This window comes from Anticarsia gemmatalis, chromosome 24 (assembly GCF_050436995.1).
Source record: "Anticarsia gemmatalis isolate Benzon Research Colony breed Stoneville strain chromosome 24, ilAntGemm2 primary, whole genome shotgun sequence".
Lineage (NCBI taxonomy): Eukaryota > Metazoa > Arthropoda > Insecta > Lepidoptera > Erebidae > Anticarsia > Anticarsia gemmatalis.
Genome location: NC_134768.1, coordinates 2927014 through 2948898, shown reverse-complemented (window position 1 = coordinate 2948898; position 21885 = coordinate 2927014). Strand labels below are relative to the sequence as shown.

The 21885-nt window shown below is 34.5% G+C and overlaps 1 protein-coding gene across 1 annotated transcript in view; it reads left to right on the top strand.

Moving 5' to 3' along the window:
* osy (ABC transporter oskyddad) overlaps positions 1 to 21885 on the top strand; it is a 79751-nt gene that overhangs the window by 46978 nt on the left and 10888 nt on the right. Inside the window, exons 3-11 of the mRNA XM_076130511.1 lie at positions 367 to 474; positions 5841 to 6000; positions 9459 to 9595; positions 10102 to 10227; positions 11308 to 11401; positions 11815 to 12000; positions 13055 to 13296; positions 13668 to 13905; positions 14820 to 14997. Of these exons, the coding sequence (XP_075986626.1) occupies positions 367 to 474; positions 5841 to 6000; positions 9459 to 9595; positions 10102 to 10227; positions 11308 to 11401; positions 11815 to 12000; positions 13055 to 13296; positions 13668 to 13905; positions 14820 to 14997 (1469 nt within the window). The remainder of the gene's footprint in view (positions 1 to 366; positions 475 to 5840; positions 6001 to 9458; positions 9596 to 10101; positions 10228 to 11307; positions 11402 to 11814; positions 12001 to 13054; positions 13297 to 13667; positions 13906 to 14819; positions 14998 to 21885) is intronic.

Sequence of the window (21885 nt, the reverse complement as noted above, 5' to 3'; positions counted from 1 at the left end):
TTAGACACAATTGAACACTAAATTGCAAGCCAAAACACAATGTAATATAAACATGCCTTAAAACAACAGTGCTATGGTGCTCAGTCTATATTGGGTATAATTATATGGGGTTATTTCGACATCAAATCGAATTTTATTTTCCTTCATCTCTTTGCATAGCAACCAGTCCAATGTTATACAAAGCCTACACATCTTGGGGTAACAAAGTGTCTGTACTGTATTTTTCCTCCATCAAAAATGTGTCAACGACTTCAGAATACCTAACGTAATCTGTCTTCACAACATCTCACACAAAACCTCACACACCCTTCCAGAAACCGGGGAAATGGGGTGAAAATATTGAAATTCTGAATGATTTATTTGCAGAAAACAACAGGCGGTATGCGTGAGACGGGCACACAAACGATATGGTACTGCGAAGAGTCCAAATGTTATTTTAGATGGACTGAACATGACTGTACCAAAAGGCGCTATGTAAGTATATCAAATATATTTTGAATAAGTATTGTAAAAGCAAAAAAGCGTCTTTTCTTTTGCTGTATCTGGGTCATTGTCAAAACAGGGTCTAAATAAAAAAAAATAAAAAAACACTGTTTTTTTCAAAGAATAAAACATATCAATCATAACAAATATAAATTGTTGTTTGAGATCAAAGTAAAGAATTACAAAAGATATTTAAAAATAACGTTTTTATTGTTCTACCGGAAAGACATAGGTGTCTACCGAATGTACTAAAAGTGCAATTAAGTAAGAAATTAATCAACATAATCAAATTAACTTACAATAAAATAATATAAATCCTTCTTTAATTTATAAACAAATCAACAAAAACATAATGAAGTGTCATAAAACATTAAAAAAAAATAATCTCACTGTGTCCACCGAAAAGATTTGGTATTTTTGGGTCTATCCCACTAGTCCCGTTGAGTTGTCCCGTGACGGGACAACTGGCACTATTTTGTCCCAGTTGTCCCGTGGCGGGACAAGTGACACTATTTTGGTGCCAGTTGTCCCGTTGCAGAAAAATCACGGGACTAATGGGACAGACGGAAGTGTCAAAACAACTGGTTTCATTGAGTTGTTGTGTGACAACAGGTACTTGGTACTTTGGTAAGATAGCAGATGATGAATTGTACGCTTATCTATGTAAACTTTAAATTCACAAAAAGTTTTTTTTTACCATTTAGGCTTGTATAGTAAGCGAACTCGTAGAGACCCTTTTAGACAGTTTTAGTATAACAAAGATGTAATGGGACACAATCCGGTAACTATCCCTGTGTACACTTTAAGTATTATTACTAAGACATAGGTTTTAATATCTTTGGTTTTACAATTTATCTACACAAGTATAGTGCATTTTCCATTTGAGATATCTACCCTTGTTTAAATGTACTAGTTTGTATAACGCCTGCTATCTTACCAAAGTACCAAGTACCTGTTGTCACACAACAACTCAATGGAACCAGTTGTTTTGACCCTTCTGTCTGTCCCATTAGTCCCGTGATTTTTCTGCAACGGGACAACTGGCACCAAAACAGTGTCACTTGTCCCGCCACGGGACAACTGGGACAAAATAGTGCCAGTTGTCCCGTCACGGGACAACTCAACGGGACTAGTGGGATAGACCCGTATTTTTGGTGGACAATATATCTTCATCCTCTGATGATGACCAAAAATGTTGTACTTGCTTCTGGTGTACTTCTTTGGTGTGTCTGGTCTTGATACAGGTGGTGAACTTGAACTGTGGAAGTAAATATCAGCATACTCTAGGCGTTTTCGACTTCTTAGTCCACGCAGAAACTCGGAACAAGTTGGTTCAAATTCGTTGATTTGGGGGCTAATAGTTCTTGGTCCTGACTTTTTCCTGTCTATCGACTGAAACAGCTGTTGAACAATTGGACTCCAGTTAGGACTAAGAGGGCTTGGCATTCTCGGTAGGGGGCTGAGAATAGAAATCGGCACGGGCATACGTCTATCTGATAAATTATTTATAGTCTTAATAATTTTTCCTTGCGATTTTTCTTATACTCTCTATCTTTCTTCCGCTTTTCTTCTAAAGCTACTGGATCTTTTTTAAGTCGTTTTCTTGCTTTCCTCATACTTAATTTCTTCTGCTCGCGTCTTTTTTTCTTCTTCTTGTCGTCAGTCATTTTTTTTCTGGTTCTGGACATATTCTAAAATGGCGGAAAAAAGCAAGCAGAACCCTAAACAAGGCACATACAAAAAAACAGCAACTTGCAAAACATACATACAAAATACGTAACATTTGATCCACTCGGTGGGCATTCGTCTTTTCGGCGGACACAAATTTATAGAAAGTCCACAGAAAAGATGTCCACCGAATATACTTTCGTAACAAAATGTCCCATACCAAGCATTAATTTTAGCTTATGTTACAGTTATAAGCCTATAATGATAAATCACATCTTACTCTTAACTATTATGTAAAACTATAAATTATTAAGATATAAATTACCGAAATTCAGAAGGAACCGAAAAGACACACTCACCTTTGACACAGTCAACTATTTACCTACGATCACCTGTAACTTTATTCGTGCGTGTTCAACAGGAAACTGTGCGCTACACGGGGGCAACTGAGTATATAACGTGTTCATAAATAACGTTCCCTTCACAAAATTTTATTTTTTTCGTAGCTATCTGGTGTAAATACATAAGTCCATCGAATAGATGTTTTTTTTAATAACATTATTTTAGACTGCAGGAAGTGTCTTGATTTTAATCCAATTTTTTTGTCATTTTCTTATTATGATAAACAAAATGTCTAGTTTAGGAAAATATCCTTAAAGGCTAGCACAATTATATATTTTTTTTTATATTTACAAATTTATGTGAGGAGACAGCACAGTAACGGTCCACCGAGACGGACTTTTCTTTCGAAACAATTTTGTATATATTTATTTTTTATTATATCTGTATTTCTAAATACGTAATCATGAAATAGTTAATATCATCTTGACTATAAAATTAGACTATGCTCCCTAATAAACATTTAAACTATGAATTTCCACTTGTAACACAATTTTATGCGGTTATGACAATGACCCATCTAGGGAATCCAGATTTCAACAATATGATTGAAATTATTCTCAAATTATAGGGACTAGTTCTGTGAATATATATTTTTTTTTGTTATTATAAAAGATTAGGTAAAAGACCTTATCTCTTCATTACATGAATTTTAACAACGCACAAAGAAAATGTGAATTATACCCATCACCGGACCTTTTTAAATAAAGATAGTGCATAGCATGTACGTTGTTCGTGACCTGCCAGGTGATTCCCCTAGGTGTTGATCGACATATCACTGATCATTTGATTAGATAATCAAGATCATGACTAACCTACGGCCGGTGCAATCGGGTTGACATGGAAGTTCAAAGTCAATGACATTAGTTCTTGTAAATCCCCGTATTAAGTTCTTTGTTTATACTGTTTGCATAGTCCGATTTGAATTTATATAAAAATCAAGTTAGGCATTATGTCAAGTGTAAATATGAATGAGGTCAAAAATATATTTTATTTTTATTATTACCTGATTCGATTTACCTGTATTTTTTTTACCATTTTCTTTCCTATTGATTGTATTCTGTCCGTAAACACCTTCAAGCATGTGAGGTTGAGGAAGAGGACGTCAAAGATAAGGCAAAGAGGAGGGAGAGTATTTATTTATTTATTTATTTATTTATTTATTTTACATAAACATACAACATTACAGATTTATATCCAAGTCATTGTACATTTCAAAGTAACAGAGTAATCTGTATATAATATTGAAAACAAGAAATAAAAAAGAAAGAAAAAACACACAAAGAAAAAAGATCACAATAAACTCTACTGTAAAAACATAATATTCTTATTATATATCAATATTCTTTCTCACAAAAATGAAAACATTGACGACATAAATTGGCCCAACTCGAGGCAAATAAATCACATTGTGGTGCTGCGGCCAGGAGAGCATTAAGCAGCGTAAGCATACGTACGAGAGGCGAGTTCGCGTGCGATACAGTGCGCGCCGCTGGTACGGCTAGTAAAGGGTGCTGACGTGGTCTTAGTTGGACACTAGGTACAATTGGAACATATAGTCTAACCAATTGTTCAACAATATCTGGACAGTCAGATAAACCTCGCAGAGCCTGACAGGCAAAAATAAGCAACCCATAGTTACGCCTTAATTCTAAGGAGTTAAAGTTCAGCATGCCCAGTAAAAACGATGTTGGATAAAGAAAAGGGTAATAACCAAATTGTTTCCTATATAAAAACCTTAAAAACGCTTTCTGGACCCTCTCTAAAATTAAGGTATAAGTGCTTTCGTGTGGGTTCCATACAATTGAGGATGACTCCAATTTGCTTCTAACCAGAGATATGTAAACAGTTTTTATCGTTAAAGGATTTTGAAAGTCACGCATATTTCTTAAAACAAAGCCAAGTCTTTTAAAACAATCAGCCGTCAGTCCTCTCATGTGATCGTGAAACGTTAGGCGCGGATCAAATACTACTCCTAAGTCTTTAACAGAGCTGACACGAACTATTGGCTCCGAACCTAAATAATATTGCACGTGGTGTGGATTATGCGCACGACTAAACGTCATGACGGAGCACTTGGAAGTGTTAAAAAGGAGTTTATTATTTAAGCTCCATTCAAGTACCGCGTCAATATCTTCCTGTATTGACATAGTGTCAGAGCTCTTTTCCACACCGTGAATTATCTTCAGATCGTCGGCGTAAAGTAGGCACTTACACCGTTTTAAAACTGACTCCAGATCATTCACCATAATGCCAAATAATAATGGACCTAATATAGAACCTTGACTTACTCCAGACCGAGTGTGGTACGATGTAGACACGTAGCAACCATGACAAACATACTGTTGTCGATCACGTAGATAGCTTGAAAAAAATTTTAGAAGCTGGTGAGAAAATCCTATTTTTTCAAGCTTACTAAGTAGCACATCATTGTCTACGCGATCAAAAGCCTTTTTAAAATCAAAATACAAAACGTCAACTTGTGTGCCTTTATCTAAATGCTGTGAAATAATACCAACTAAACTTAAGAGGTTTGTGTTTACGGATCTGTTTGGTCGAAAACCATGCTGTGAATCACTGAGATACGGTTGAATCTGTATACTAAGTTTTGCATGTAATATGGACTCAAATATTTTAGCTAAAGAAGAGAGGATTGCAATTGGACGGTAATTTTCAACTTGCGTGGTATCAGATGTTTTAGGGATTGGTTTCACTCGCGAAATTTTCCAACGCTTGGGATATTCGCCGGTCGATAGTGCTAGATTAAATATATGGAGGATTGGGGAGCAAAGATGATCTTTGCATCCTTTGAAAATGTAAGCAGGTATGTTATCAGGACCGATAGCGGAATTGGGTTTTAGTCTTTTTATGGCAATATTCAGATCGGCTTCTTCTATTGTATGAATGTGCACAAAATTAGCATTGTTTGGTTGACTATTGTCAAGATGAATGTTGAAATCTAATGAAGGAGTATCAGGTAGAAAAACACTAGAGAAATAGTTTGAGAAAGCTTGCGCGGCATCAATTCCTACGTGTTCCTTACCCTCATACGTCACACGGGGTTGAAATCCACCCTTAGATTTTAGGCTAGCGATATGTTGCCAGAAAGCATGAGGTTCGCTTTTAAGTTTGTTTTGGATCTGTTTTAAATATAAATCATATGCAAGTGAAATTCTTTGTTTAATGCTAGTATAAGGAGGCTGACCCCACCATCATATGAGATGAACAGCCAGAAAGAGAAAGAGATACTAATTTTAGGGGTATAATGATAAACATATTTTCTCTTCCAGCTACGGTCTTTTGGGAGCCTCAGGATGTGGCAAGACGACTCTTCTATCCTGCATCGTTGGCAGAAGAAGACTGAACTCTGGAGAGATCTGGGTGCTGGGCGGAAAACCCGGCAGCCCTGGCAGTGGCGTGCCTGGACCTAGAATAGGATATATGCCTCAGGTTAGTACATCTCATAAGAAATTACATGAAGAAGAAATACCTGCTTATTCTTTTGTGCAATCATTAATAAGCCTCTTCGATTTCATATAGACAAAGGACGTACAAGATGAATTTAATTCCAAAAATAATACCAGTTCTTTTCCCAGTTTACCTTCAAGATATGTAGAGATAAAAAAATAGGTGCATAAAATCAGGGATAGGTATTAAAATATTGTTGCAACGGTTGCAAAGACTTAACTAAATGGTCATCCATCTGTGCCTCCTTTAGCTACCGTTACTACTAAACTAAATCATTAACTGTATACGTTGGTGAAGTCCTACGACGACACCCGATTGCGTATTATAATGAAAAATTCTGCACATACGTCAGCATCGCTGTGCAGTGTACCATAGAATATGTTGTATATTTGTAAGCCATTGACGTCAGCGTAGGAAGAAATTGAGGTGTTTAACGTAAAAAACAACAACAACAACAGATCCACACTAAACAATTCAGTACTTAAGAAATCCCAGTGGCCTACAATTACATAAACGATCACGCAACGAAGCAACGCTTCGGCGATCACTTCACTGTCATTGATACGTACAGTTACGAGCAAAAATACGTATACACTGTCATATTTTTGAATAAAACTTTGAATTTAATTGATGCTATTAGTCATAAGGATAGAGTAATAGTAAAATAATATTGGATCAGACTGCTGATTATGAGATCTCGGGTTTGAATTCCAAGTCGAGCAAAGTGCAATAGGTCTTTTATAATTCATATCTGAATAATTTAAATCGCAGCCCGGGGCTTAGTACCTAATATTGCAGATTGAAATAGGCTTGCCCCTATCACATGAGACGAATATTATCAATGGCGAAACGTGAGTGTATTTCATACACCTTTGCCTAAACCTGCGTGATATTATGTATGTTTGTATGTATGAGATGTATAAATTAACAGAAGCAATTTTACTATTTTATAATTTTTTTTACTACAGAAATCTATGGAAAATGTGACAAAACCTACATATTTTTGCTTAAACTGTACCTGTGACATTGGCTGAACCATTTTATTACTACCACACAACACATTTACAACCTTAGCTCTATCACACAAGGTCGAATTTTCCTTGATAACTAAGGTGGTTGTTACATAATCATATACTACTTTAGTTCCATGTAATAAGGCTCTATTTCCTATGGGGTAAAGGTTATATAATGGGTTGTTAGACGCTTTCTGGACACAAATTGCTATGACAATAGTGAAGAACACATGGTTTTTTTATTTTTACCTTCATTGTACACTTGATAATGTAAAAGAAACATGTTGCCAGGAATTCATCATTCAAAGCGAAGACTTTTCGGGGTAGTTCATCTAGAGCACCCGCTCGAATAACACCTAGCTTCTCTACGAAGGGATCTATACTAATATTATAAAGCTGAAGAGTTTGTTTGTTTGTTTGTTTATATGTGCTAATCTCGGGAACTACTGGTCCGATTTGAAAAATTCTTTCGGTGTTATATAGCCCATTTATTGAGGAAGGCTATATTATATCATCACGCTACGACCAACAGGAGCAGGGTACCAGTAAAAAAAAGTTTCAAAAACGGGGAAAATTTTAACCTATTCTCTATTATGTGACGCAAGCGAAGTTGCGCGGGTCAGCTAGTCAATAATATATAAAATTTGATAGGTGGTCTTCGTGGATTAGGATAGGTGCTATTGAAACGGGTGCTTTAGATGGACTTCCTCTACTTTTCGATACGCTACTCTCGAACTTTTGTTGTTGAAACGCCAATGAAGATGTCAAAAATATTGCCCTAAGTGTCAAACATTTTCAGACATTAAAAACATAGATATGAAAGTGATTTGAGATTTTATTTTTTGGAATCTCTTATTTATTTAAGGAAATCAACAAAAATAAACATTTATGTACAAAACACATAACATTATTATTTCAAAATCAAAAGAAGACACTAGTAGCTATAATTATTAGAAGTAAGAAAAATATATTTATTCTTATTTTTACGTATATCCGAAATAACCTTTTCATAAGCTTAATATAAACAGTATTTAAATGTAAATGCAAAATAATAATTGCATATTTGCCTAATAAGGATTAAATTTAATTAAATGTTTGCAAAAAACAATGATATATGACAATGACGTGGGAATGAAAGAAAATCACGGATTTAAAGTAATATGCATTTAAATTAGCTGTTTTACGTCTATGCAATACGTGATGAGAATTTTTAGTACTGGTTTATAATATGCAAAAAATGGAAGCTTAGTCATCATTGCGACTACATGACAAAAGCAAACTGTATTTTCTTTTTTTTTAAAGACAACTCCCGCACTAATAATTTTTCTTGTGTCGCGGGGACTTTTTACAAACATACAAATAACGGACACAAAGTACAACCCGACCCGAAATAATTATTTGTGGATCGCACAAATAACTCTAACTCTAACTTATTATTCCGTGTGGGAATCGAACCCACGGCCTCACGACACAGTGGTATCTGCGTGGCGACCTAAACCACTGCACAACGGAGTATTTGTCGTGTTGTGTTTTATTTTGAACCTTCACAATCATGAAATGAAAGCTAGCAAACTATGGGTTTAGTTTTTTAAATACTTAAAGACTTAGGGTGTTTAAGCGTCAAGGCTCACGAAAACCACCATTACAGAAAATATCTTTATATGATTAACGTATGTTGATAGTGATTTAATAACTTACAAAAAAATATAGTCTGACCGAAAATATTACAGCGATGGGGTCTTTTTTCTTTAATTAATGTCATATCGAATCGATAGATGGCGTTATGTTATGTCTTCTATCTTTTGCCTTTTAAAACCAAAAACTGCTTGATTAATAATATCGAAGTTCTTCTTCGATATTATATAATTTAAATAACTAAGTAACTACAATTTATTTCGTGACATAAATAGCACATAAAACATTTTTATAGACGTCTTGACATATAGTGGCCATTGTTAGTAATATAAATTATGTTTGTGGTCACAATGTGTCTTATTTTGTACTTATTGTTCAAGATAATTTGTTGCAATTTGTAGAAAATATGATTGCAGTTACAAGAAATACAATGAAAATTTGTGTTAACTTTTTATAGTGTAAATATAACTGAGGCTTGTGACTAACGTTAAATAAAGAGTTGATACACTTAGTTATGATTTCTTTTTCAAACATTTAACTATTCTAATACCATTTATTAGGTAGGTACCATTAGGTTCCATTTAATTTAATTTCGGCCCAATGTCATGGACTGACGATACTTTGTTGTTTGTAATTTTTAAAAGGAAATAATATAGAATTATACAGTTATTTACTGCATATTGAAGTGACATTCGCGATTATTTAAACCACTTACAACTACCACACGTTGACCGTTAAAACGAGTTTCTATATTAAAAAATAGGTTAAAATAAAGATTTATTTTTCTTTCAGGAAATTGCTCTCTTCGGCGAGTTTTCCATCAGAGAAACATTGATATACTTCGGCTGGATCGCGAACATGGACACTAAGGATGTAGAGGAACGCATAGACTTTCTGATAACCTTGCTGCAGCTACCCAACCCTAACAGGTAAGTCGAATAAAATGGAAACTTAATTTTAATTTTCTTTTCCCGGTTCAAGTAAGCATTAATAAAAAATATTAAAATGCAGTTATTTTTGTTTATAATAAAAAAAACTCGTTTCCTTTCAGTGAATTAAGATAACTTCAATATTTTAAACAATTTCTTCCAAGGCTCTCCATTGTTTTCTCCCCTGTATAATAATTAAGAATCTGAAGTTTGACCCATTACAGAACGAGTGTGAATTTATTGTACCTTTGAACCTTATTTAACAATTTTAATTATTATTATAACACAAAGATGCTTAAGAAACGCAAAATACACCCATTAAATAACAACAAAATCATTTTTTATCCAGCTCTACGTTTTCAGTTTTATCCTCAACCGCTAGATGTCACCAGTTATAGGGTAACTGGTGACAACAGTTACAGGGTAAATGGTTTTGCAACAGAATCGTGAATGTCTAGCTATAAATTATTGAATTTTATTAATAATTATAATGTATTTATTTTCAGACAAGTAAAGAACCTGTCAGGTGGTCAGCAAAGAAGAACGTCGTTGGCAGCGGCTTTGATCCATGATCCTGAGCTGCTGATCCTCGATGAACCTACTGTAGGAGTGGACCCTGTGTTGCGTCAAAGGTATCCTAACATTTAGAAATTGAATTCGTTACCGTCCCAAATCTTGGCACGTGCCAAGCAGTGGGACCGTCAATAATCTGAGAGGAAGCACGTGCTTACTTTCGGAACGGGAGCAAGTTAGGCCATAGTCCACCACGCTAGGCCAAGACGACCACGAACTGATTATGAATTTGTGGTAAAATAATGTCAATATAGAAATGGTTTGTCCCGCAATTTGAATTGCTCTTGTGTTGCGGGGACTTTTACAAACATATAAACATCGGACACAAAGTACAACCAGACTCGAAACAATTATTTATGGATCGCACAAATCCCATGACCTCCCGGCAAAAACAATAATATCGTGATAATAGTTTCATCGGATACTTTAACTTGTAACGAAATAAATTAATAAATTTTCAAGTAGTAATGAGAATGTTAGCTGCAATTTGCATTCGATAGTATCATTGTGTAAATACAATAAACTTAATCGTACAAACTGCATCGTAGCGAGACAAATGTTTATATCGTCTGCGATCGTCAAAACAAATTGCAGTTTTGAAAATATTCAATTTCTGTATTCAGAAACGAGATATAAATAAACAGTGGCATCCTGCGACTTCGTCTGCTTAGATTTTAGTTTTTCCACTTTTATTACAATCTTTATAATTGCTATATTCCTGTTGGTCATAGCGTGATGTTATATGGCTTACAGGCCTCTTTCAATCAATAGGAAATAACAAAAAGATTTTATTAATTCGAACCATTTAGTCCTGCGAAAAGCGGGTTCAAGCAAACGATAGCCTTCCTTAATAAATTTTCTTTTCAACACATGAAGAAGAAATCAAGTCGATCCTGTAGTCAAAACAACTACTCGAACCAGGTTTTCCTGAGTTAAGCGCGTTTAAACAAACACACTCTTTAGCTTTATATCACTAGTATAGATTCCCTTTTGAAAGTTCATTGACTCCATCTATAACAGCAAAGTATAATAACAGGCTCATAAATTAAGGACAATAATATCTCAACCACTTTTAATGAATTGCAAACTGTTTAAGATGAAAATTCTGGAATGTTCTCTAACAAAGGTTTTGTTTACAGCATCTGGGACCATTTGGTGGAGATAACTAAGGGTGGACGAACCACTGTCATCATCACGACTCATTATATTGATGAGACTAAGCAGGCTGATATTGTAAGTACTTAAGAAATGTTACTGTTGAAAAATAAGATTATTTTGTTAAGAGATTTTAAATAACTAGCCAGTTAGAAGAGCTGCAATTCAATTATTATTCCTTCGTAAAATTATATTTATTGTTACATGACTAGCCGTTGAACTTTTTTTACACGTTAGTGGGTCATCAACCAAACCACATTTTAGCGTTCTAGCCCCATCCAGAAACTCTCAAATAGGGATCTGAAAATGTGGCGAGATGGTTCCAGTAAAGGATGGTACGGTACGGCAGTGTTGATTTGAGTGAGAGTTGTCTGGACACAGATCACTTTCACTTTAACGTTTGCTTAAAAATACTGTAATTAGATTAGAAAATATTAGGTCCCATCACCAAAACAAAATTAAATACGCTAATACCATTTCCTTTTCTCCAGATCGGTCTAATGCGAGGTGGTAGATTCTTAGCAGAAGAATCTCCGACTGAACTGATCCGCCGCTATCAAGGCGAGAGTCTTGAAGATGTGTTCCTCAAGCTGTCGGTGCTGCAGAACTTGGGCAAGAGGAGGAGGTCCAGCATCCTCGCTGATGTGGTGGAGAGAGTGGAACTGCCAGCTATACCGGTAAGCGACATTACTAATATTGTAAACGTGAATTTGTGAAGATATTGAGACATTTTCCCGGGGTAAAAAGTAGTCTATGTCCTTTCTCGGGTATCAAAATATCTCCATACCAAATTTCATGCAAATTGGTTCAGTAGTTTAGGCGTGATTGAGTAACAGACAGACAGACAGACAGAGTTACTTTCGCATTTATAATACGAGTATGGATCTTTGGTAAAAATACACCCACATTTCGCCATTAATAATGTTAGTTCCATTTATTAAGTGGCGAGCCTTACCAAATTTCGGGCTACTATTGAAATTCATTCTAATATAATTTAGAAAATACCAATAGCACGTCGCTCGTTCCGGAAATCGAATCCAAGAACTCATGTACAGTAGTCGAATACATTACCAACTGCGCCACAGAGGCAGTTAGATAGAAGAAGTTGGTAGACTGTTTACAAATAACTACTAAAATAAAAGGTATTGAGCGTGTTGCCAATACCGAGTTCCTGTTTTAAGAGAAAAACATATACACTTGCCAATACTGTTTTACCTCCATAACATAAAACTTATGGGCCTCGTGTAGTTTTTTGGCACCTTTTTGTGCCATAACAGTTATTTAAACTTTCATAGACAAATAATGCCTGGTCTAGGTATTATCGTGTAACTAGTTTCTGACCGAATGTTCGGTTTTTTAACGGCCGAAACGCAAATTTAGTTTCGTTTTCGACAACAAAACCTGCCGAAACTACAGCCGAAAACGAAAGTACATTCGGGAGATTTCGAGCTTGATCGGCCATCAGCGCGTTGAATCAATAACTACTATCCATGTGTCTTAAATTGATTGATTAGAAAAGCGGTTTCTTTTTATTTTCCTTCAAAAGTGATCCTTTTAAGGACGTTTCGGTTTCGGTTTCAGACGGTTGTGGGACACTACCTGTAACACTTAGATGAACCATATCTGCGAATTACTAGTAATAAGCCATCAGTTCCATGCATTAAAAAACCCAATTGAATTATCGTATTTCTGAAATCTACCTAATATTGTAACCTGAACTTCTTTCTCCAGAATCCAAATGCCATTGACCTCGAAGAAGCAGAAATAGGCGAAATTTCTGGTGAATTTGGTGACAACGTATCCATGAGTAGCAAAGGCCGAGTGGTGGTGACTCCTGAGCTGATCATGCCGGTGGAAGCCATGCCTCCTGAGGAGAAACCTGCGAGGACCATGGAGGAGTACATGCCCATGAAGTGGCACCACATGAAGGCGTTGATATGGAAAAACTTCTTGAGTTTGTTTAGGAATTTCGGGTAAGTGACATTATCTGTTATTTTGTATTGAAGTGTAGTTTTTTATTAATCTGTTTATTATGTCAAAATTGATCCCTCTGATATAATTGAGAACAATGAAACCATTAATCTTGATGCATATTTTATTTTTTGGAAGTATCATCAAAATAATATCATGGTTAAATTGAGAACCATAAATTATACCATGAGCTAAATATTTTTTAATACAATATGTTTTAAAAAGTATTTAGCTTCATGCCCTTATTTTAGCTTTCAGTTCATGTTCTCTTTTCTACGAGTCCTTTTTGTGCAAATTTATAAAAAAAAAGATGACTTTACCTTCATAGTTGAATCTAATACAAATAAAACTAATAGACCATTTTTCTTTCCAGTGCTCTAGCCTTCTTACTCGGTCTTCCTGTCTCCCAAATGATATTCTTCTGCCTCGCCATCGGACATTACCCTGTAGGACTCCCAATCGCCGTCGTGAACTATGAAGTGAACTCCACCGAACCGCTCTGTGATTACGACAAGAACTGGTGTCCGCAAGATCCTGAGACTTATGAATGGAATTTGACGAGGTTCAGCTGTCAGTACTTGGACTTTTTATCTAAACGGCAGTCGAATTTGGTAAGTTAAATGTTTAGTTTATCTCTTTTCATGGCTTGTAGTCTTAATCAAATGGCATAAGGATTTCGAATGATTATATTAATGATTTTGAAGGTAAAAATTTTCGCTATTGTAATAAATAACGACTAATTTTAAAGTGTCAATGGCAATTGAGGTTTACGTCCAAGTTTTCCTAATAAGTGAATCTCAGGAGCAAAGATTTTTAGCGATATTCAATGGAAACTATACCAAAAATTGTATATCTATGGGCCTCAGTTGCCTAAAATAAAGGAATAAATAAAAAATAATTGTTCTTTGTGGGAATCAAGCTCACGACCACCTTTTGAGGGAACGGCTTAGCTATCCATCAAACTTTAAAGAGTTAAGCCGCGATACTATTTTATATACAAACAAATTTTCAACTTTTCGCATATTTTGAGTTTGTAACTTTCCAACTATTTTCGGCGTTCTTAGCGTGAGTCTGGGTATTTTTAAGAGGCAAGTATTTTAATTAATATGCGGCCTTATTTATGGTGTAATTAGCGGCGGCTGAGAATCCTGTGGTTCCTTAATTACGAATAGTAATAGGTTTTGCTTGTAATCTATGTGACTGGGCTTATATTATATTTGAGGTCAGATTTTGGACTCTCGCAAAATGATGGGTTTTTTTATCTGTTAATGTTTTGTGTAGTATCTGCAAATAATGAACTCTGAAATAATGAACTTGTTTAAAAACAGCAATACCAAGAAATGTCACCATTTGTGACATCTGAATTTGATAGTATTAAATTCCTATTACTTAGTCATAAAAACTATATCGTTACAATTTCCTTACACCGTAGAAATATAATACATATTTAATTAAAACCATGATTACATAGAAGAATAAAATCGTCAGCCAATACATATAGAATTTCTTTCTTCTTTTCTCACAGATAAAATACAACAGCAAAGAAGTAGCGATGGAGGAAGCGGCTCACGGTAAAGCGCGGACAGTCCTGGTCTTCCCTGCCAACTTCTCCGAGTCTCTCCAGGTCAGGATCACGGACCCAAGGCACCTCAACTACTGGATCGTGAAGAACTCCGACATGGAAGCTCATATGGATGAGACTGGTAGGTTTCTTGTTGCTTTTAATCAGTCTTGTTGAAAGATTCTGCAAGTCTTTTTATTAATATGATTACAAATTTGCCTCCGTGGTGCAGTGGTTTAGGTGGTCACCACCTCCAGTGCATTGAGAGGTCGTGAGTTCGATTCCCACACGGAACAATTATTTGTGCGATCCACAAATAATTGTTTCGGGTCTGGTTGTACTTTGTGTTAAGTACAGTCCCCGTGACACAAGAGCAATTCTTAGTGCGAGTTGTCTATAAAAACAATCATTTGGTCAGTTTATTGAAAAAATATAATAATTTACTTCTCAATGTATAGTTACATAATCTATTTAATCGTCTAATATTATAAAATATTTACCAATTATTCCTTTTCATTGGCATGGTTTTGCTTTAAGTGCTATACCATGTTTTGTGGCTTAAATTTTGTTTTCTTAGGCCAGGTAGAGAAACGTGCTAGATTAATCCATTAAGTCGATCAACTGTAGTAACTGTTCCGAAAATCAATCAAAATATGACTTAAGGTAATCCCTACTTAACATGGGTATCGGACCGATGTTGTGAAACAAAAGGGTTGATAATGTTATATCCTATCATCACACAAGGTTTTTGTTAATTGAAAAACTAAAAAAAACTTTATTCTGTAAATACATGAGTATTTTTGTTCAGTAAGTGTAAGTTCTTCTTTACATTTCTAATGTTATTCAAGGAAATCTATTTTCACCATCTAATAAATTTGTTATATACCTGAGTATTATAAATGCGAAATGGACCCATGTTTGTATGGGTGCTTTTTACTCAAACGTGAAAATTAAGCACACATGTACTTTAAAACCAGGATTATATTTTACGCTATAAAATTGTACCACGCAGACAAAGCCGCGATCAGAAGGTAGTTAAAAAATAAATAACCTAATTTAACAAATTCGTTTGTTCATTACAAATCTAATTCATATTAATTCCTATTTACCATACAATAAAGCTTAAGCCAGCATTAACGGAAAACTAGTTCACGCAATACATTTCAAACAATATGCATTTTCAAATTAATTTTGTTACAATGGAAACTTTGCTGTATTGTTGATATTTTCTATTGTGCGATTTCATTTTAAATTCATACGGTTTACTGGTGAAACTAAATGTAGCTGTTCTAGTAATATTTTAGTTATAGAAGTGTTTTAATTCCGTGTTGAATGGCTTTTCGCGTAAGAGTTGATGTAAAACGAAAATACTTGTTTTATAGTTTTGTGTAGTTAAAAAACGGTCAAGTATTAATCCGATTACCGCATGAAGGGTTCCACTCTATGTTAAAACCGAATACAACTTTTCATCCTCGATTTCAGCCACTTTTCATTTATACTTCTACCACTTTTCCACTGCTGGACAAAGGGCTTTTGCTAAAAGTGAGGACCTTGTTTCTATTACGGGAAAAAAATGTGTTCAAGAACTTTTAGGGCCACAAATTCTTCAAGGTTTTATTACGATGATGATATTTTTTAATTTTAAAAGAAGTATCAAGAGTAAATTTTGTAATAATTGGTTTAACAGCCTAGATACGAATACGTAACAGATAGATTAATTTTGAAAAGTTGTTTGTTCAAAAAGTACATTATTATGAAACGACACATGATGTCCTTTAATAAAAGGTGATTGTTACTGTCGTTGAAATGAACGGTCCTACAAATTACTTGTATCATTTACATTTTAATTAGATTTTCACCCCCTATGTGATTGGGCTTTGGCGATTTTTATTAAATACTTTTGTAGAGCAAATTAAACTTTATACTCTAAGAGATGTGGTTGATTTTTAGATTTAGGTAGAACAGGTATTAATAATACAAAATGTATTTGGATCTTGGTAATTATTATATTTCTTACCTCTTGTTTTGTTCTGATGAAATAATCAAAAGAGACTTTAATACACTCATATCACAGCTGTTCATATTTTTGTTACGTTGCCTATTTTTTAACCCAGTTTGGTTATTCTTGACAACCCCTTTATGTAAGCTAGGAAAGTACCTTGATAGCGCTATGGGTGGAAGATAAACTCACAAATCGCGATTGCAAGTCCGATACCATTTATTTACCGACGACCACCAATATGTGTATTAACTTTTCTTCGCGTTTATTAAAAAAATACTCTTCGTTCAACAAATAAACATATACTTTTCAATACTGCTAACTTTAAAATCATAGGATAACATATTTTAAAACCACTGAATCAGGTTTTAAATAAAACTAATTAGTATTGTACATTCTAAAATGACCTAAGATCAAATACGTGCCTATGAGTGAAACAATAAAGTCAATACAGCAATAATGGTACAGCAGTTTTGAAGAAAAGTGCTGATTCATAGCACGTATCGTGACAACGCATTAATGCATGAACTTGTATTGAAATTTCACACAATAAGAGCACTTAGTAATATAGATTTACTTAGAACTTCGTAGCTCAGCAGCCGCTTTTGGACCCAGTTCATCGTCGATTTTAGCAATTTAGGGATTGATTTTTAAATAAAATGCCTTTATTTGATGCCTGATCTGAATGTATCTCCATGCCATTTCTTATTGCAATCGGTATATATCGGTATCGGAACTCTAGTTGGGAGATGGTAACACAAAAACATAAAGACTTTCGTATCTATAGGAACTTCTACCAGTGACTTTCTCCGCGAAAGAACATTCCCCTGTGTAAAAAGTATGTATTCAATTCAGATTATAAACTACCACATTTTGTGAATTTCGTACAGCAGTTTTAACATCACTGAGTATCAAAAATCCATATATCTCTATCTATCCAAGCGTCTTAACTATGTTATTTATAATATTAGTACAGATTAGTGTTTTTCACTCATAGCAGAATTGTATCAAGAGTTTTATTTCAAGCTGAAGACCGTTTTAAAGTTCCCTAAAAACAAATGCAAGCGTATAACAGAATCATTAATTTTGTGCTTCTTACTTCCGCTAGTCTTGAGCCCGTTTTACGATCCCTATTTGTTGAATTAAGTACCAGTTGTCTTAATTCCAGCGAAATTTTAAGGGAAAATAGAGGTAGAAAAATGGGAAAATTCCCTCTTTTTGACAATAGGGAAAATATAGGTTCCATAAGGAATTTTTTGTCAAAGGAATTAAAGGAATGATGGCTTATGGTGTTATGAGATTTAGGGCGGAATAAAATAGGGGTCGTTTCTTCAGAATTAGTAAGTTTATGGAGAGGTTAAGTGACAAGTTTTTACGGTTCGTTTTTCCTTATTGAGTCAAGAAAATTTATTTTATGAACCAGTCCTAGAGGAAGTAAACATTTCCAACAATTACAAGGTACACGCATTAATGTGCAGAAACGGACGTTAGCAATTTTTTAAAATCCTACTTAATATTATAAATGCGAAAGTTTGTGAGTATGTATGGATATTTGTTAGTCTTTCACACAAATACTACTGATCCGATTACGATGAAATTTGGTATGTAAGTAGCTGAAGACCCAGAATAACACATTTTTATCCCGGTTTTTTCGACGGATTGGCATTTACACGGGAAGGGTTTCCACGCGGACGAAGTCGCGGGCGGCCTCTAGTCAATAATATATCTAGGTTTAATATTCTTTAATTTCCATACAACACAATTATAGTTACTCTATCTGTTTATTTTTCACAACTAATAGCCCAAGTTATTTATATGACATTTTATAGAGCCATATAACAGTCAGCGTAGATTCTTTTTCAACCTCTCTTTAAGCAGTCACGTGTAAAAGCTATTTTGTAGCTAAAGCAAAACAAAACCTTTTGATGTTAATTAGTCTTTTATACCAGACGCCATGTTTGATTAAAGGGTACACCAATAATTGTTCCGGAAGTTTCTATATTGAATGATTGAGGAAAATTTACGTAAAAATGCAATTATAGACAAAGCTTTTCGACTATAAAAGACTCCTTTTATTTTATCTTTATAAAAATATGTAATTATATACTATCAGACTTCAGAGTAAGAGTTGCTTAAACATCTTAGTAGTTACCTTCAAGGTGTATTTTTTTTAAAAAGGTGTAGTAGTTTCGCAGCCTATAAATATGAGTGTCAGATAACAAATCGGCTACATAAAGCTATTTGAGAGATTTTCAAAAGCGAAACGGGGCCTCAATATTTATTTTACCTGAATTGAAAATATAGATAATAATTTCGCTAGGTAATAAGTATTTGATGTATAGTTGATAATAATTAGTCACATTTTATTTGCTAGATAACATTTTACAATGAAATTGAAACTTTTATTTTTTTAGATAGAATAGAATAGAATAGATAGCAGTGATAGCCGAGTGGTATAAGTTGACACCTCCCACGCAAGTGGTCGCAGGTTCGAATCCGAGGCAACACACCAATGACTTTTCGAAGTTATGTGTGTATTAGAAATAATTATCACATGCTCCAACGGTGAAGGAAAACATCGTGAGGAAACCTTGCATGCATAAAAAATTTGTTTAAAACATTTATTGAGGGCATGCAATGTCCCCAACCCGCACTTGGCCAGCGTGGTGGACTCAAGGCCTAACCCCTCCCTCATTACGGGAGGAGACCCTTGCCCAGCAGTGGGACATTAATGGGTTAAATTTATTTATTATAAATTAATAGAAATACTTTTTCAAATTCAAATTGCTTTATTTCTGAGTTAGGGCACGAGTGCTAAACTTTAAACACAGACTGTCTTTTTAAAAATGGCTATTAAATCATGCCATCTTACTCCATCACTCTCAAACATCAAGAACACCCGTTTTCTCAACAAATTGTTCAAACAATAAATCTTTAAAAAAACAACGACCTTTCCAAACATTTTTCCTCGAAACTCAAACGTGAAAAGCCGGCTCCTCAGAGATTCCTTATAGTTTCAAAACTTCTGCAACTGAATTGTACAAAAACTCGTTTTCTACTTAAAACAAACTTTTGGATGGCGAATTAGGCTTGGAGCACACATATCTGACTGAAAATCGTTACTAAAACACTTTTGCTTACTAAATTCTGAAACTTTTAAACAGGTTGCCTCCTTGTTCTTGTGTTCTAACATGAGGCTCATTGAAGTTAGATGATACTTTTAATATTTTAGACTTGCATTCCATTAGTAAACTTAATACAAAAATATTAAACGTTTAAATAGATCCTGATTTTTCCAAGAAAATAGAAATAATTTTAATTAATTTAAATTGCGACAAGCTAACGTCTGTAGTAGTTATGAAATCTATTGGTATTTGTTTATTTATCAGCATCAGCCTCAGTGTCTATATAAAGAGTTAACAGACAAGTCTGTAGTGTCACCCTCTTAATCCGTGTACTTGTTATGTGTGCAACAAGTCCCATTCATAACTGTCTTCCTAACTGCCTAAGTCCAAAGTCAAATTGTCGCACTTAAAAATAACATGAACACTTAAAGTAACACTCCTTTTAGACTCTACCGAAGTTTTTCAGTACCCCTTTAATGGTTATAACAATGAGGGCTGGTTTCACCATCCGTAACTAAGTTTAAAGAACTCCTTTGTCTTATTGGGAAGCCGGTTAGGTGATGCTTTTTGTGATACCGGTATTAAGGTACCTTTGTCATTCTTACTGGATATTAGTAAAGTATAGACTCTTCTTAAATATATGCTGTATTTTTACCCTCTTATTCATAAACACACTATAAACCTATTTTAGTTAAAAAACTACTAAAATATGTTTTCTCTCTTTCATTTTGCTAAGAAGTGAAAGAAACAAAACACTTTATAAGCCCTTCATAACTTCATATATTTTTATGAATGAGAGGGTTAAATTATAGTATTTTTTTACCTTTTAAATAATAATAATAATATAATAATATTAGTGTTCTCCAATTAATAATATTAGTGTCTTCCACTGAGTAAACTAAAAAAGCCCTTAACTAAGTAGTAAAGCATGACTTTAACCAAATGTAGCCACAATAACTTTCGATAAACGTCAAAATCTTATTTATTTTTGCTTCTACTCTTAATAATACTCAGACCACTGCTACACTGTTAGGTCTTTAACTAAACCTTAACATAACTAACAGTTTACCAGATCATGGTGAAACCGGTCACTAGTCTCATTGTAGGAACTTTTTACGAGCACATTAAGCTTTCCCGCGATCAGATTACTGTCGTTTTGATTGCTTCGCACGTAACGCTCATTAGGTTGCGTTTAACTGCCGGTAGATGGCAGTAGTTAGAGCAGACACATGTTATTGCTTTGAAAACGTTGCGATACTATCGGCTAGGGATTTGAAACGAAAATGTTTTTTGTAGAATGGTACGAAAGTTTAGATTGTATAAAATATATCATTTCTGTTTATACTAGAATAAGCAGAAATCAAATTATGACGCTAACCTTCACTCTTTTTTCGTATAATCAGTTAGTTTTTGGCTATAAGCCTCTTACTACATGTACCAAGATATTAAACGGGAAAAGATGGCGTAGCCGGTGTAGACCTTATAGCGTTGGTTCACATCTTCAATTTTTTATAACACATGTTTGTTCCACTGCTGGGCAAGGGTCACCTACTTATCGAAGGAGGACTTAGGTTTCAGCTAGACTTAGGTGGACTCAAGGCCTAACTAAGTTGGGGACTAAAATTTTAATGTTTACTAGTCAGGTACAAAAATATCATATTTTATTTTCTAGTCCAATATCTCATAATGCTTAAAGCTTCCTTATAACAGAGGCTTAAGGGGATTATTTTTGTTTATCCAGAGCCGGTAGATAATTGAGTATTGTCTTTGATCCCTGCGGTTAAATGAGCCTGCTTGATTAAATTCTCTAAGATCTTCCGAGAGGAGTTATGTTGTGATAAATAACAAGGTTTAACTGTTGGTTTGTCATTTTGTTAGTTGTTTTAGTGTAGTTTATATGTGCCAT